The sequence below is a fragment of the Panthera onca genome, chromosome A1, assembly GCF_046562875.1.
Source record: "Panthera onca isolate mPanOnc1 chromosome A1, mPanOnc1 haplotype 2, whole genome shotgun sequence".
Taxonomy (NCBI): domain Eukaryota; kingdom Metazoa; phylum Chordata; class Mammalia; order Carnivora; family Felidae; genus Panthera; species Panthera onca.
In genome coordinates, this window is record NC_138339.1 from 189635163 (window position 1) to 189651044 (window position 15882).

The following is a 15882-nucleotide window of genomic DNA, read 5'->3' on the forward strand; positions in this document are numbered from 1 at the left end:
AATGTGGGAGGAAAATATGCCTTAGAAGTGATAAAATATGGTAATTTGCTTTTGTTTGATGTCTCAAACCACAGGTATGGGTATTGGTAACTTGTATATAAATAGTTTCTACATAGGAGTTGATTTAAATATTAAGATTTTTAATCATAGTTCTGATAGTTTTCCTTAATTGTTTTTAAGATGAGCTAAGAGAATGGCATGATGGAGAATTAACTGGGAGAAAGAGTGTTAAATTGAGTATCAACTAATATTCTTGTCTCTTTTTTTTTTAGTAGAAATAGTAAATCTGACATAAGTATGTTTTTACATTTTCTTCATGTTGTCTTTATAGGTGTGTGCTCACATCGTCCAGGCTATTCGCATGGAAGCCACCAGAGTTCGTGAAGAGTGGGAACATGCCATTTCAAGCAAAGAAAATGCCAATTCTCAGCCCAATGATGAAGATGCCTCCTCCGATGCTTACTGCTTTGAGCTGCTCTCTATGGTCTTAGCGCTGAGTGGCTCTAACGTGGGCCGGCAGTATCTGGCTCAGCAGCTAACTCTGCTCCAGGATCTCTTTTCACTGCTCCACACAGCATCTCCTCGAGTCCAGAGACAGGTGACTGCTCACACCACTTACCTTCTGGCTGACTTTGTTCCTCAAAACATTGTTAAAAAATTACAAAGAGATTACAAATTACAAAGAGATTACAAAGAGATTTGCTAATTACAAAAATTAGCAAAGAGATTCACCTTAGGGTCTTAGGATTTTTATTTTGTTTTGCTATTTGGTTTTTTGGATTGTATTTTGACTCCATGCTTTTTATTTTTGACTCACTGTCATGAGAGTATGGAAGAGCAAAATATGTTTCATTTTACTAATGTGCTGTTATGATAAGGAGTATTCTGTCTACTGATTGTCTTATTACCATGAGATGTGTGATTTTTCTTTAATCTTTTTTTTAATTTTTTTTTTAATATTTATTTTTGAGGCAGTGGGGCGGGGGGGGGGGGGGGTAGGCAGAGAGAGAGAGAGGAAGACACAGAATCTGAAACAGGCTCCAGGCTCTGAGTTGTCAGCACAGAGCCTGATGCAGGGCTCAAACTCACAAACCATGAGATCATGACCTGAGCAGAATTCAGATGCTTAACTGACTGACCCACCCAGGTGCCCATCTTTCATCTTGACCAAATAAAAGACCTGTCTTTTTCTTGCTTCCCTGGAGGGGTAATTACCACTTGAGAAATTAAAAATAGTGTTTAAGTCTTATATTTCTGTCCTTCTCAAAGCTTTTGAAGTCATAGAAGGGCAGCAAGGCGCATTATACAAATGAAAACTTTAGAATACCAGTCTTTAAGAGGAATTATTTCCTTTCATTTTTCTTAACAGGTAACCTCCTTACTAAGACGGGTGTTGCCTGAAGTGACTCCTAATCGTCTGGCCAGCATCATAGGAGTGAAATCCCTCCCTCCAGCAGATATCAGTGATATCATTCACTCAACAGAGAAAGGAGATTGGAATAAACTAGGTATCTTGGACATGTTTCTAGGATGTATTGCCAAAGCACTCACAGTTCAGCTAAAAGCCAAAGGAACTACCATCACAGGAACAGCTGGTACCACTGTGGGCAAAGGTGTTACAACAGTTACTCTTCCAATGATTTTCAATTCCAGGTTGGTCATTGCATCTGTTTTAGTACTAAAATAGAGCAGAGTGAGCTACTATTTGGAGAATTAAGACAAGATTTCGAATTCTACTTGTTTGCTTGTTCACCAAATAGAAACCATAAACAACTAATCCATGCATGAAAGAGAATTCTATATATAATACAAGTGTCCTTTCAAGTTAGTGGGGGAAAGGAAGGTGTACTGAATATGATATTGGAATGCTTCTCGTGTAAAAAAAAGATATTGAAGGCCCCTATCTCACACCATATACAAAAGTAACTTTGAGATCAGTTAAAACTTTATGTATTTTTCTTTTTACACTCTACTAGGACAAATTATAGAAGAATATTTCTGTAATCTTCAATCCAGAAAGACCTTAAAACTCGGAACCAAAAAGTCACAGAGGAAAAGATTCACAAATTTGGCTACATAAGAATGAAAGTGAACTGATAGACAGTAATATTAAAATTTTTTTTAAATATAAACTGACCTGAAAAAAATATTTAACACCTATATAGGAGAGAATGAATTATTAGTCATAATATTTTTTAAATGACTACAAATCAATGAGAAAAGACAAAGAACTGATAGGAAAATATATAATGAACAGTTAGTCCTGAGATAAACAATAGGAAAATATCTTTGTCTTGGCAGCATTATGAAGAAATAGGCATTATGACATCTAATATAGATTGCTACAGCCTTTTTGGATGTCAGTTTAATAACATATCACTGTATTTAAAATATGCTTATCCTTTGACCTACCAATTCTACTTCTAGAACTGTTTCCCTCAAAAATGTTTATACCTATGGACAAAGATATGTGCAAGGAAGTTCACTGCAGAGGTGTGTGTAATGCAGAAAATTAGACACCTGGAACAGTACTAGTCAAAGAATCAGTCCATGAGATTAAGCAAATAACACTAGAATATAAATCAGTGTACTGCTTTCTTCATCCAGATAGTCTTGCAAAGAAAAAAAAAAATGTCAGCTGAAATAAACAGTAGTGTGATACCCACTGATACAGTTGACATATTCTGGTGCAAGCCCTCAATATCTCTGTGGATTGGTAACAAATAGTTTGTGATCTGTGGATATACTTTGAACAGCAATGTTCTAGAAGTTGCAAGATACAAAAATTATATATAAACAAATATTTGGAAGGGAACATGTATCAGAATAGCTACTCTCTCGGGGTTGAAGAGAAGATTATGAATAATGTTTTGATTAATTTCTTTTTAAAATACTTTGAATCATTTAAAAAATTAAGATACGTGCTGAAATAGCAGTTTTCTTTGTATTTATTTGTAACTATCACTGATTGTTTTGCAAATGCTGACTTTTCTTTGTAGTTATGTTCGAAGAGGTGAAAGCCATTGGTGGATGAAGGGCTCAACTCCTACCCAGATCTCAGAGATCATCATTAAACTTATTAAGGATATGGCAGCAGTGAGTTCCCATCCTTCTGATCATTATGTCAATGAAGTGCAATAGAAATCTGATTAAAACAGGCAGCTTGTTCTACTACATTAATAGCAGAAGTACATTAGTGTTATTTTGCTTTACTTAAAGCCTCTGTTTAGTAGGTTAACACACCCATTTGTCTTTTCGTTCAGTGATATGTTTTTTGTGTAAACTTCATTTCAAGCTTCCCAATTAATTTACTTGAGAAACTAAACTTTAAAACTTAAAAAATAAAATATACTTTTTGAGCTCTACAAATAAGCCAGAAACCAAAAACCTAAAAGAAAAACAGGGCTCCCTGATGCGATAGTTTCTCATTCTTTTTAGTTCTCTCCTGGTTTACAAAACTTTTACTCTTCTTTATTAATATACTCTACTACTGTCTTTAGATGTTGGCTTTTCAGGGAGATCTGGGAGTGTGGAGGAAAGGAAACTGTTTCTCCAGAGTACATGGCTCTTACTGTTTGCTCCGTATTGCTAGTTTCCTCACATTCCGTTATATTTCCAGGTTGAGGGGGGCAAAGTGCTGTGGAGTGTGGGCTCCTGAGAGGCAGACCAGACAGAAGGCATCTTGGAGGAGGAGGTGGAGAAGGAAATGCCCTTTGTTTTGTTTTGTTTTGTTTGTTTTTTAGAAAAAGAGAGAGCACCCAGCAGGGGAGAGGGGGGAAAGGGAGAGAGAGAGAGAGAATGAATGAATGAATGAATGAATGAATGAATGAATGAGGGAGAGAGACTCTCAAGCAGGCTCCACACCCAGCGCAGAGCCAGATGCAGGACTTGACCCCATGACCCTGGGATCGTGACCTGAGCCAAAATCAAGAATCAGACGCTCAGTCGACTGAGCCATCCTGGCGCCCATGGAACTGCTCTTTTAAGAAATTGGTAGCATGTGCGGGGCACACCTGGGTGGTTCAGTCAGTTGAGCGTCCGACTTTGGCTCAGGTCATGATCTCACGGTTCGTGAGTTCGAGCCCCGCATCGGGCTCTGTGCTGACAGCTTGGGTCCTGGAGCCTGCTTCAGATTCTGTGTCTCCCTCTCTCTCTGCTCCTCCCCTGCTCACACTCTGTCTCTCTCTCAAAAATAAATAAAGATCAAAAAAAAAAAAAAAACATTTAAAGAAATTGATAGCAAGTGGATGGGAGGCTAGAAAGGATATTCTGGGGAAATACGAAGTTCTGTCATTTTTCCCAATGGCAAGGACATTTCCTCAATCGGAGAAATGGAGAGCTTTCTCATTTTTCAGCTAGTCTTTCTCAGGCTGTTGACTGGATAAAAATATTTACGAAAATTATTTAGGAACACCTAAATTCTATAGTAAGTGTTTATATTCAGCAAAAATCAAGTTAGCAAATAAAGTAGTTATAATTTAAACACATTTATGCTCTCGGGTTGTAGTAATATTCATCTGAAAGCACTTAGCTTAGCAATATGAATTTTGTGTTAAATAACAAGGCTTCATAATCGAAATTTATCAACCGTAGATACCTTAGTACCTCTGTTATGTTTTTACCTAAATGTAAGAGGAAATACCTTTGAGCTCCATAGGAGAAGAGTATTGAGACCTAATTTCTTATTGGCTTTTCACTCATTAAAATAGTGATTAGAAGTTGAGTTTTTCATAGAGTTGTGATGGATTTTTATTTCGAAAGTATGGCCCTTGATCTAAAGTTGCATTAACAAATAAATCTTTCCTTTTTCTTGAGAGCTGTTATTTAAGAGAAGAGAATTTACTAGTATGAGTATACATTTCTGGTTGCTTATTAAACTATTCTCTCCTGCTCAATAGGGTCATCTGTCTGAAGCATGGTCCCGAGTGACAAAAAATGCCATCGCAGAAACCATCATTGCCTTGACCAAGATGGAGGAAGAATTTAGATCTCCAGTGAGATGTATTGCAACAACTAGGGTACGAGGTTTTTTTCATTTTATTGTTGCATGTTCTTTTTTCCATAATAGGTTTGATTAAACTTAAATCAATAAGTCAGCTTAATCCAATTTTTTTGACCAAATATTCTATTTATTAAAAAAGTGTGAAAGGCTTTTTTGAATTATGAACTAAGTATAGTGGTTATAAAACATTCACATTGACTGTTATGTGTTCTGTATCTCTTGTTTTTGTTATTATTTAGGAAGCTAACTGGTTAGAAAAGGCTAAGACCTTGTGTGGTCTTTCTGATGGTGTATTTACTATAGCTTATACAGTAAATTTAGTGTCAACATTATTCTCAGATACACTGAAAGTCCTTTGAAGACCAGGCCCTCCCTACTCATTTTGGTACTGCCCAATTATTCTAAAGTAGAGCCTACTTACTGGATTTATAGGCCTTACTTCTTTTTAAAAAAGTAAAAAGTGTATTCCCAGAGCAGGGTGGGGAAGAATCTCTTAGCTGGGGAATAGGATTGCATTCTTCAGATGAGACATCTGTAGTAATTTTTAACCTACCAAATTTCATGTCCCATATACTTCCAAAAGAGATTAGGGATTTCCTTGAAGCCAGGGCAGTGTGTCAGCATTAGGAAGAAGCAAATACTGGCAGAAATAGCTCGATAATCTTCACAAGTCTGCAAAAGAAGACAAATTGTATTTCTCTAGGGAAGAAAAAGCCACCTGACACTCTGCTGCTAGTGAGGGTGATGTGTGAAGCTTACTCTGACCACACCACTTCTCCACGCGTGCACTTCTTCACCCTGCACTCCCCTGTCTCCTGGCTTCCTTTGTTTTTCTTTATCTGTTTTTTTTTTCCTTTTTCTAACTTTTCCCTGTCTTACTCTTTATCTCTATCCACTCGTAAGCACTTTTTAAGTAATTAACTATTTTTTAGTAATGAAGAAATGTGTCATGTAAAACTGAATTTTAATCCTTTAAGCCCCAGAAAGTTTTAAACTGTTTTTGAGGACTATATTCTAAAGTTTGTTAGACACGTCCTTGTTTCTGACAGAGTATACCAAGCACAGTGCTAGGCATTTAGAGGTGTACAGAGACTTCTGAGGAGCTGTTATTATCCAGAAGAATTTAATAGGTACCCACCTACCTACTCATGGGACTGTGTAAAATTAGACAACCATTGTACCACCTTCCTTGGAAGGTAGTGCCTCAGGCAGGTGATGCTAGTTGGAAAAATTTGCAAGAGGCATTGGTACCATAAATATTCAATATGTAAATTTGTTTACTGATACAGTGTTTATATATCCCAATAAGGGATAATTTTATGTCAGGTAAAAAACAGAATGGTTCATCAGAGCAGCAGTGATTTATTCAGTAAATATTTGAGTGCCTACTGTGTGCATGACACATACGGCAATGAGCATGTGTGCCCGGTACCACATCAGGAAAACTGGAGTACCACTGGGCATCCATGTATTTTCAAATTCAGCTAGCATTGAGCTGTTGTTGTGGTCAGGCAGTCAGTGTTTTACAAGTCTTTTCTAAAAATTCAGTGTTGTGACAGCCTTTCCTTTTAACAGCTCTGGCTTGCTCTAGCATCACTGTGTGTGCTGGATCAGGACCATGTAGATCGTCTCTCCTCGGGGAGATGGATGGGAAAGGATGGACAGCAGAAACAAATGGTAAGATCAGAACTGTTTTATAAAAACCCGTCTTCGTGTCTTCTTTTTCTTTATAAGTAAGCTTTAGCTTAGCTTAAAAAACAAACAAATCTGCGAGTCAAAATCGCACAATTAGTGGAAAGCTTTGTCACATTGCCCAGGTCATCTCACAAATCTGTTTCACTTAGGGTCCTTTCTTCATAGTCTGTTAGGGGCTTTAATTACTATATAAAAGAGCTTTCCCCTTCTCTGAGCCATGTTTGCACCGCATCAAAATGTGCTTTTAGCCACATTCTCATTATATATCTAGACTTTACACTAAATGTTCCCAGTCTTATGGTAAGAAGGAAATAAAGCATTAAGAGAGGCACCGTGACATACCATTTATTCACAAACATACAGTACTTAAAGTAGGTTTGCTAGGTGTGCCTACATTCACTGGAAGGGAAGACGTTACATAGGCCCTTTCAACATTTTCTTATTAATGTTTAAGTTTCAAAATGAATAATTTATTCATTTAGCATACAGAATGTTTGAACACAGGGGGGGAGAAAATGTCTTAAGTCATTAGTCAAAGCATACATGTTTATTTTATTAATCATTGAAACTGCTCAGCACATTAATTATTGAATTAGGGGTTTGGAGGGATTTTTATATTTAAGTACACTTGCCATAATTCTGTTTAATGTTCAGATTCTAAATTCCTAATAGACTTCAAAACAATAACATTACTGTTGTGAATAAATCACATTCCATTTGTATGTGTGTCTGAAACTTTCTTGTTACTGTAATGTGACATGTGGCAATGCCTTATTTTAGCCTATGTGTGACAACCACGATGATGGAGAAACCGCAGCCATCATTCTATGCAACGTGTGTGGAAATCTGTGCACCGACTGTGACAGGTTCCTTCATCTTCATCGGCGAACCAAAACTCATCAAAGACAGGTGAAGATGTCTGCCTTTACACGCAGAACAGCATCTGGAGCATAAGATACATCCTTTTGAAATAAATGCGGGAAGGAGGCTCGGTGTACTGGGAAAAAGGGACTATGGGATCAGAGACCTCAGTGGCATTCCCAACTGCCTCACTTACCAGCTGTGTAAAACGACAGTCGTTTAGCCTCTCTGAGACTTCATTTCCACATTCAAAAAAACAGGGTTGTTGTGAAGATTCAGGACAAGATTGGAAATATCTGAAACTTCTTAGAGTGCTTCATGAAGAAAAGCCATTATTGTTTTGAGCAATTAAATGTTACACTTCCTGTTTCCAAGTGATAAATAAAACATTTTCCCCTTTTCTTTAATGAATCAATAGGTCTTCAAAGAGGAAGAAGAAGCTATAAAGGTTGACCTTCATGAAGGCTGTGGTAGAACCAAATTGTTCTGGTTGATGGCTCTAGCAGATTCAAAAACAATGAAGGCAATGGTGGAGTTCCGAGAACACACAGGTAGAAGGATTTAAGATCAAACCGTGACTACTGATTATGATTGAACTGGATGATACTGATGTGAATTATTTAATGTAGATTATTTTGAGTATATTCTGGTAACTATGACATCACCGATCACTGTATTATCGTATTTACTAGACACTGTTATCTAGGAGAGAGAACACTAGACTACAAGTCAGGAAACCTGGTTTGTCACTCACTAGCTGTGTTACCTTGAGCAGCTCATTTTATCTCCAAAACATGTGATTTTTCATTTTTGATTTTTTTTCTAAAGTAAATCTGGTTATATTCTCAGCTTAAAGTTACATTGAATCTTATGAATTCTTAATTTCCAGCACGTCTGTAGCCTGCCATTTGACACAAATTTGTGATGTTGGAGTTAAGTGCAAATCTGAACAGATTTAAATAAGAGTAATTTTTCATGCTACAAGAGCATGGTCTTTCTCATAGCTGATTTCTTTTTCTGCTATCATCTAATAGGGCCATATAATGCATTAGTAAGTGTTCTAATGTTGAACCATTCTTGTATGCATGAGTTAAACTATCCTTAAAAAATTTTTTTTCCTGTAAATATTGATGAACTCTGTGTATTACTATTATATTTATTTTTGTATCTGTGTTTTCAAATGAGCTTGGTCTACATTTTTCAAATCTTCCTATTTTTCCTGTTCTGTTTTGTTTTCTAGATTCTGTTACATCTTTGATGATTTCAGACATTTAATTTCCTTTTCATATAGCTCTGTCAATTCTAGTTCCTTGGATGGGAATTCTTCTGTTTTTTAAGTTTCATATTATCTGATGATAGGTTTTCTTTTATGCCTTGTAATTTTGTTACTATAGTAGTTCTGAAAGAGTTATCTTTCTTTTGTGTATTCTTACTTAATTTTTTATTATATTTTGTATGTGCAAAATGTATTTATCTGTGTTTTTGGAGCTGGGGATTTGCCGTATCTGCTCAACCTCCTATCTGTTTGGCTTCAGATAGATCTTTAGTTTCTTGTCCCTTTTTTGTGATTAGCTCCTTTATAATTAGGACTGCTTACAACCCTTCCGTAAAACTGCCAGGCTGATTTTCTAGTGATAGCAACCGATACATACCTGATTGTCCTGTTGTTGTTTCTTTATTTAGCTGGGTATTAAAATATGTAGAAAACATATCCTTAAGGAAGATTTTTCTTTTTCTGCTTGAACCTAGGCAAACCCACCACAAGTAGCTCAGAAGCATGCCGCTTTTGTGGTTCCAGGAGTGGAACAGAGTTATCTGCTGTTGGCAGTGTTTGTTCTGATGCCGATTGCCAGGTGAGTATACAGTTAGACAGTCAGGCTGCCCCAGTAAGGAATAGCCTGTATTCCCTCAGGACATATTTACTGCATATAAATAAGAGCTAGCGTTCAGCATCACTTCAGTTTTCTAAGTTAGTATATTCCTCATTGTCAAGAGTTAAATTCTTGGGGCGCCTGGATGGCTCAGTCGGTTGGGCATCCTACTTCAGCTCAGGTCATGATCTCATGGTTCATGAATTTGAGCCCTGCATTGGGCTCTGTGCTGACAGCTCAGAGCCTGCAGCCTACTTCGGATTCTGTGTCTCCCTCTCTCTCTGCCCCTCCCCACTCATGCTCTCTCGCTCTCAAAAATAAAGATACATTTAAAAAAAAAATTCTTTTTAAAGAGTTAAATTCTTTATCAGAGCTAGAGAATGGATCAGATAAGTTTCTCAAGCCTGAACCAGACTGTGTGTGTTTATCAGTTCCACCATAATACATATTTAATGTTTGCTTGTGTGCTAGAAACAGGTAAAAGTCTATGGACTGCATTTCTTTACCTCTTACATACTTTACTCACTTATTTCCCTATAAAAAACTTCCAGTATTTAAGAATTCTGTAGTCCTGAACATCCATACACATACTCCATGCTATCCAAATATTTTCAGTTCTTCAATTCAGTTAACAAGAATTTGAATAGGGACCAGCTATGAAAGATACCTGTGTATTTTTTATACCCATTGTAGTGAGGAGATAGGTAGTAATTGGGAGATTGTATATCAGGAATTTTTTTGCTTCAGGACTATGCATGAAAATAAATCCACTAAAATTATATTTCACTTTTTTATCAGCATTGTCTTTATGTGAAGTGAAAATTTAGAACAAACTGTGGGTTGACGCGGGGGAAGGGAGAGGGGAAAAATGGGTGATGGGCATTGAGGGGGGGCACTTGTTGGGATGAATACTGGGTGTTTTATGTAAGTGATAAATCACAGGAATCTATCCCCAAAACCAAGAGCATACTGTATACACTGCATGTTAGCCAACTTGACAATAAATTCTATTTTTTTAAAAATTACACGTTAAAAACCTTGCTAATAATCTTTAAGTTATATTCAAATGAAGAATAAAAAAAAACTTTATTGTTACATAGCCTCAATGTGTATTTCCTGTGGGAAATATCTTGGAAAATTAATATAATGGATATAATTACCAGGAGATATGCCCTTTTTGGTATTTTGAATGCCATCATAATTTATTTTTAATAGGAATATGCTAAGATAGCCTGTAGTAAGACGCATCCTTGTGGCCATCCATGTGGAGGTGTTAAAAATGAAGAGCACTGTCTGCCCTGTCTCCACGGCTGTGATAAAAGTGCCACAACGCTGAAGCAAGATGCCGATGACATGTGCATGATCTGTTTCACCGAAGCGCTCTCAGCAGCACCAGCCATTCAGGTTGTCTCAGCTCTTAAAGTGTTACAAGTGTCTAGAATTTAAAACGGGAATTATAAATATATTTGTTAAATAAACAGATCACTTAAACCTATTTTATATCATTGGAAGAAAATGTCCCACTAACATCTTCCATTTCTTGAAGAGCAAATTCTGTCCCTTTATGTTTTTTCCATTTTGTGTGCTCAGCTTTAATTTGTGATTTGTGTGAGTCTGTATAATCAATAGAATGTATAAAATATTCTTAAGGGAGGAAAAAATAATAAGGTTATCTAGTAACCACTCTCTTCTTAATTTCGAAAACCCAGAATGGTAGCATTATGCAATTGATAAACATACCTATATATGTAATGCATTTGCATACATCTATAATGTTAGTAATATTATTGAAGTTATAATTTGCTAAATAAGTTTTTAAAACTTTTACCACTTGTTTATATTTTCAGTTTTTACGACTGCAAAATAATGAATATTCTCAAAAATAAATCTTAAACCTTTAAATCAGGAGTTCCTTCTTTCTACCAGAAACAAAAGTTAATAATTCTAAATTGCTCCCTAACGTGGCTTACTCTTTTAAGGTGTCGTTAATACACGAATGGTAACAAATTGGGAGAAGCTGAAGATATAGTTTATAATATTTCATGAATAACAGAGAAGATCTGAAATTTCATTATTCTAAACTTGATTTTTCCCTTACCTGCTTTAACTAGCACCTTGCATTGAACATGGAATAATCTGCCATTTATTCAAGTGTTTATCGTTATCACATTTGCTTACATCCCTTTCTTTTTTTAATTTAAGCTGGACTGTAGTCACGTATTCCACTTACAGTGCTGCCGACGAGTTTTGGAAAATAGATGGCTTGGTCCAAGGATAACATTTGGCTTTATATCTTGTCCCATTTGCAAGGTATGGAGAGAATCAGAAACTGTCTACTTTCTATTTTTATCTTTACCTTCATCTTCCAGAATAAACATGTCAGCATCTCTTGGTGTCCTTCTCGATTTACTTTTTGCCCCCGTTCCCCACCAGTTTCTGCTCTTTTCATCCAGGTGTGCCAGAGAATATTATAAGATCCCTCTATCTATTATAATGCATTTCAAAACAGTAAGTGTCCATTAAAAGCTGTTTAAATGGAATTAAACATATCGCATCAGAAAATTCACTTAGACATCATCATGCATGGTGTTTGTCACCACTTTCACATCAAATCCTGAGACACGACAGCAGGTGACGACCAAAATGAATGAGTCTGTGGTGCTTGTAGCTTCTTACACCTGCCAATAAAGATGAGGTCTGGGTTTTCAGAGCCATTAAGACGAATTCTTTTAGAGCGTAGGTAAAACAAGGAGAAGATTATTAACATTTTGACAAATCTCTTTAAAGATAGTAAACAAAGTAGCAACTTGTTTTGGCCAGCCAGTCATGATTAACAAAAAACCTGTTTCAGAATGTGACTGACAGTGCCTTCTCTAGTAATTCTTCATTCCTTCCTCTGTTAAGTTCTCCCTATTTCCTTCAGATGTGCAGACTGGTATAAAGGGTATAAAATGGAAAGACTTGCTGCAATCATTGTTTAGTTAGACTGAGGAACAATCAAAAATATTGTAATAAATAATTTTCTCTCTCTTCTTATATGGTGCCACAGAAAAGGTCACATTTAGGAAATGATATACGAAGGTGATATACAAAATACTACCTCTTCATCTACCCTACCCCAAAGAACCAGCACACTCACACAGAGGGAGTGGGTCTTATTTATGGCAGCAAGGCCACCTTTTATTCCCAGAAGAGCTAAGGCAACAGAAGATATATTTCAGGCTCAGGAAATATGAAGATAATGAAACAGAATTTTCATGCTTTATGTCTCATTTGCCCCCATTGTCCCTGATCTTGGAAAAATGTGGGCTTGTGAGGGTTTTACAGGATTGTTTTTAAACGGTATTTTATTTAGAAAATGTCCACTCTCTGGTTATCTCCTAACACAGTGCTTAATTCTTAGATGCACACTTAAGTGTTTGTTGAATTCATAAATAAATGATTCTTGTAAAGAATGTTCATTTTTTAAATTTCAGAACAAAATAAATCATATAGTATTAAAAGACCTGCTTGATCCAATAAAAGATCTCTATGAAGATGTCAGAAGAAAAGCCTTAATGAGATTGGAATACGAAGGTCTGCATAAGAGTGAAGCTATCACAACGCCTGGTGTGAGATTTTATAACGACCCCGCTGGCTATGCCATGAACAGATATGCATATTATGTCTGCTACAAATGCAGAAAGGTATGCTGTAAATTATCATGGGAGTTTTTAAGAACTAGAGATTACCTATGTGATTAAGAATTGAATTGTATAATGATACTGAATTCTTATATCTTAAGTCCGAAGTTAAAAATGAGAAAGCTTGATACTATGTTTTAAGTTGAATTTTTTTACTCAATTTGTTTTGGGATTTTTTTTAACCTGTATAAACTATTTCCAAAGCATGTAGTATTTCTGTACACAAGCCACTTCACATCAGTAATCTCCTGTTTGCCAAATCCAGTTAGTTCTTAAATAAATCTCTCCTACTTGCTCTTACCACCATTTCCTCATAAAATTCCTTGGCTTCCAAGATGCTACTCTTGGAAAGTACTACTCTTTATTTCTGGTTATTTGTCTTTAACTCCTTTATAAGGCTCGTTTTCATTTACCTGCTCTGTATAGATTTAGTTTCTCAGCAGTGTATTCTTGCCTAATTATAACCTTCTTACCTTTGCAGAGCTCTTGTTCGCCAAACATCTGTATCATTCTGACCTTGAAAAATTTTTGAGACTTAGATACAAATATTTAACTGCTTACCAGACATTTTAATTTTTTCACAGATACTTCAAAGTCCACATGAGAAGTATTACATTCATCGACTTTGACTGTCTCAGTGTCTGGTCTTTATTTACAAAGTCTTATCAATTCTGTCTCTAAATATCTCTGAATTCTTTTTTTTCTATTACATCTTCAGCAACCCTAATCATTTTCTTTGGTAATTACAGTAGCCTTCTTACTGAGCCCCCTGTGTGGAGCCCCTAACCCCTCCATTCCATCCTTTACACTCACATTGCTACTAGTAGATTAATATTTCTAAACCTCAAGGGGCGCCTGGGTGGCTTAGTGGGTTGAGCATCTGACTTCAGCTCAGGTCATGATTTCATGGTTTGTGGTTCGAACCCTGTGTCGGGCTCTGTGCTGACAGCTTGGAGCCTGGAGCCTGCTTCAGATTCTGTGTCTTCCTCTCTCTCTGTCCCTCCCCCACTACTATTACTGCTACAGTATTAAAATTTGGAAAATTCTCACGCATGATTATCAAAGCAATAGAAGGAAACATTTAATGTTTCAAAATGAGAAAAATTACTCAAACTTTGCCCTGAGAAAGCAGTTTCTCTTCACTACTTAATATATTTTTTATATTTATTTGGAATATTATCCATTCTTTTGTTATTTTACTTTGACAGTACAGTGTTTGGAGTTCCTACTGTATGCATGAGTTTATTCCAGATTAAAGTAGCTTTATTTCATACTCCAGTCTAACCATATGGGCATCCACTGGGCACTGCAGGGGAGAGTCTAACAGATAATAGTATTTTCTAAGAACTCTTGATTTTACTTTCAGTATCCTCATACTGTATCTTCCATGACAAGGTTTTTGTTGTTGTTCTCCGCATAGGCATATTTTGGTGGCGAAGCTCGGTGCGATGCTGAGGCTGGACAAGGGGATGATTATGATCCCAGAGAGCTCATTTGTGGTGCCTGTTCTGATGTGTCCAGGGCTCAGGTGGGTAGCACATTTTAATAGAAAAGACAATTTAGATATGTTAAGCTCCTATTTTTTTTCAAAAATAATAATATAACTAAGATGGTGGGAATAATACAGCAAGTTTTTGCCCAGTGTTTATAGCAGTGTATAATTTTTCAAATTAATTCATATATGTTATTTTCTTGGATGGTATTTACATTTTATAATTTTGTCTTAAATAAAATTATCACCATATTTCAACAAGTAATAAATTTATGTATTTCACTTTCTCAAACCTGTAGTCACACTTTTAGGTTTACCTCACTTCCATGCAATCTTCATAGTACATCTGTGAGACTGAGAGATAGATTAAATATTATTAACCATTCAGTTTGGCTGACCAGGAAAAATTTACCAGGAAATCAACTGTCTTACTTATTAAATCAGATTGGCTATGATGAATCTGAGATAAGAATTTAGGGCCTTCTCCAGACCTTTTGGGCAGAGCTATGCGTTTATTCATTAATTTTTTAATGTATATATCCTCAGTTTTCCAATCAGTTTTGAGACCTATGCATACTCACATGATATGAATCACTAAGCTACATATATGACCGTCCTTAACTGTAATTGAAATAGACTCACTATAATCTTGTGTCTGTGTATTTTCTTTTGCTATAGATGTGTCCAAAACATGGCACAGACTTTTTGGAGTATAAATGTCGCTACTGCTGTTCAGTGGCAGTCTTTTTCTGTTTTGGAACAACACATTTTTGTAATGCTTGTCATGATGATTTTCAAAGAATGACTAGCATTCCTAAGGAAGAACTACCACACTGTCCTGCAGGTATGCTTTTAATATTTTTAAAAACATTGTTGTAATGTATTTACTTTCGAGTTTAATTTAATGATCACAAGAGAACCCTGTTCCAAGTGGTAGAAATCCGGTTCAAACTAGACTAAAGAATCAGAGCAAATTTCTTGGCCCTTGTAAGCTTTTGACATTCTGAGTGAAGTAGAAAGATCACCATGGTGATGAGGGGTCAAGAGTTGTAATGGAAACCGGCACCTGGGGAAGAAGGAAGTCAGTAAAAAAATCACTGTTTCGCACTGTAGGGCCATGTGAAGTTTGAAATTATGAATTGATAATAGAACAGTTTTAAAAGATTTTGTAATTTTTTTTTTTTTTTTTTTTTTTTTTGAGAAGTCTGGAACCAACACCATAAAACGGACAAGTGATTTGATCTAGAGTGGCTGGGAATCGGCAGCATAGGGAGCGTC

The 15882-nt window shown here is 36.2% G+C and overlaps 1 protein-coding gene across 14 annotated transcripts in view; it reads left to right on the forward strand.

Moving 5' to 3' along the window:
• The window catches only part of MYCBP2 (MYC binding protein 2), a 282639-nt gene that overhangs the window by 260300 nt on the left and 6457 nt on the right, over positions 1 to 15882 (forward strand). For all 14 annotated transcript variants that reach the window (XM_078432585.2, XM_078432586.2, XM_060636897.3 and 11 more), the window contains 13 exons: positions 332 to 598; positions 1370 to 1653; positions 3000 to 3096; positions 4899 to 5018; positions 6578 to 6679; positions 7478 to 7606; positions 7977 to 8109; positions 9308 to 9411; positions 10645 to 10833; positions 11632 to 11739; positions 12906 to 13115; positions 14533 to 14640; positions 15283 to 15448. In XM_078432585.2, coding sequence (XP_078288711.1) covers positions 332 to 598; positions 1370 to 1653; positions 3000 to 3096; positions 4899 to 5018; positions 6578 to 6679; positions 7478 to 7606; positions 7977 to 8109; positions 9308 to 9411; positions 10645 to 10833; positions 11632 to 11739; positions 12906 to 13115; positions 14533 to 14640; positions 15283 to 15448 — 2017 coding nt within the window. The remainder of the gene's footprint in view (positions 1 to 331; positions 599 to 1369; positions 1654 to 2999; positions 3097 to 4898; positions 5019 to 6577; positions 6680 to 7477; positions 7607 to 7976; positions 8110 to 9307; positions 9412 to 10644; positions 10834 to 11631; positions 11740 to 12905; positions 13116 to 14532; positions 14641 to 15282; positions 15449 to 15882) is intronic.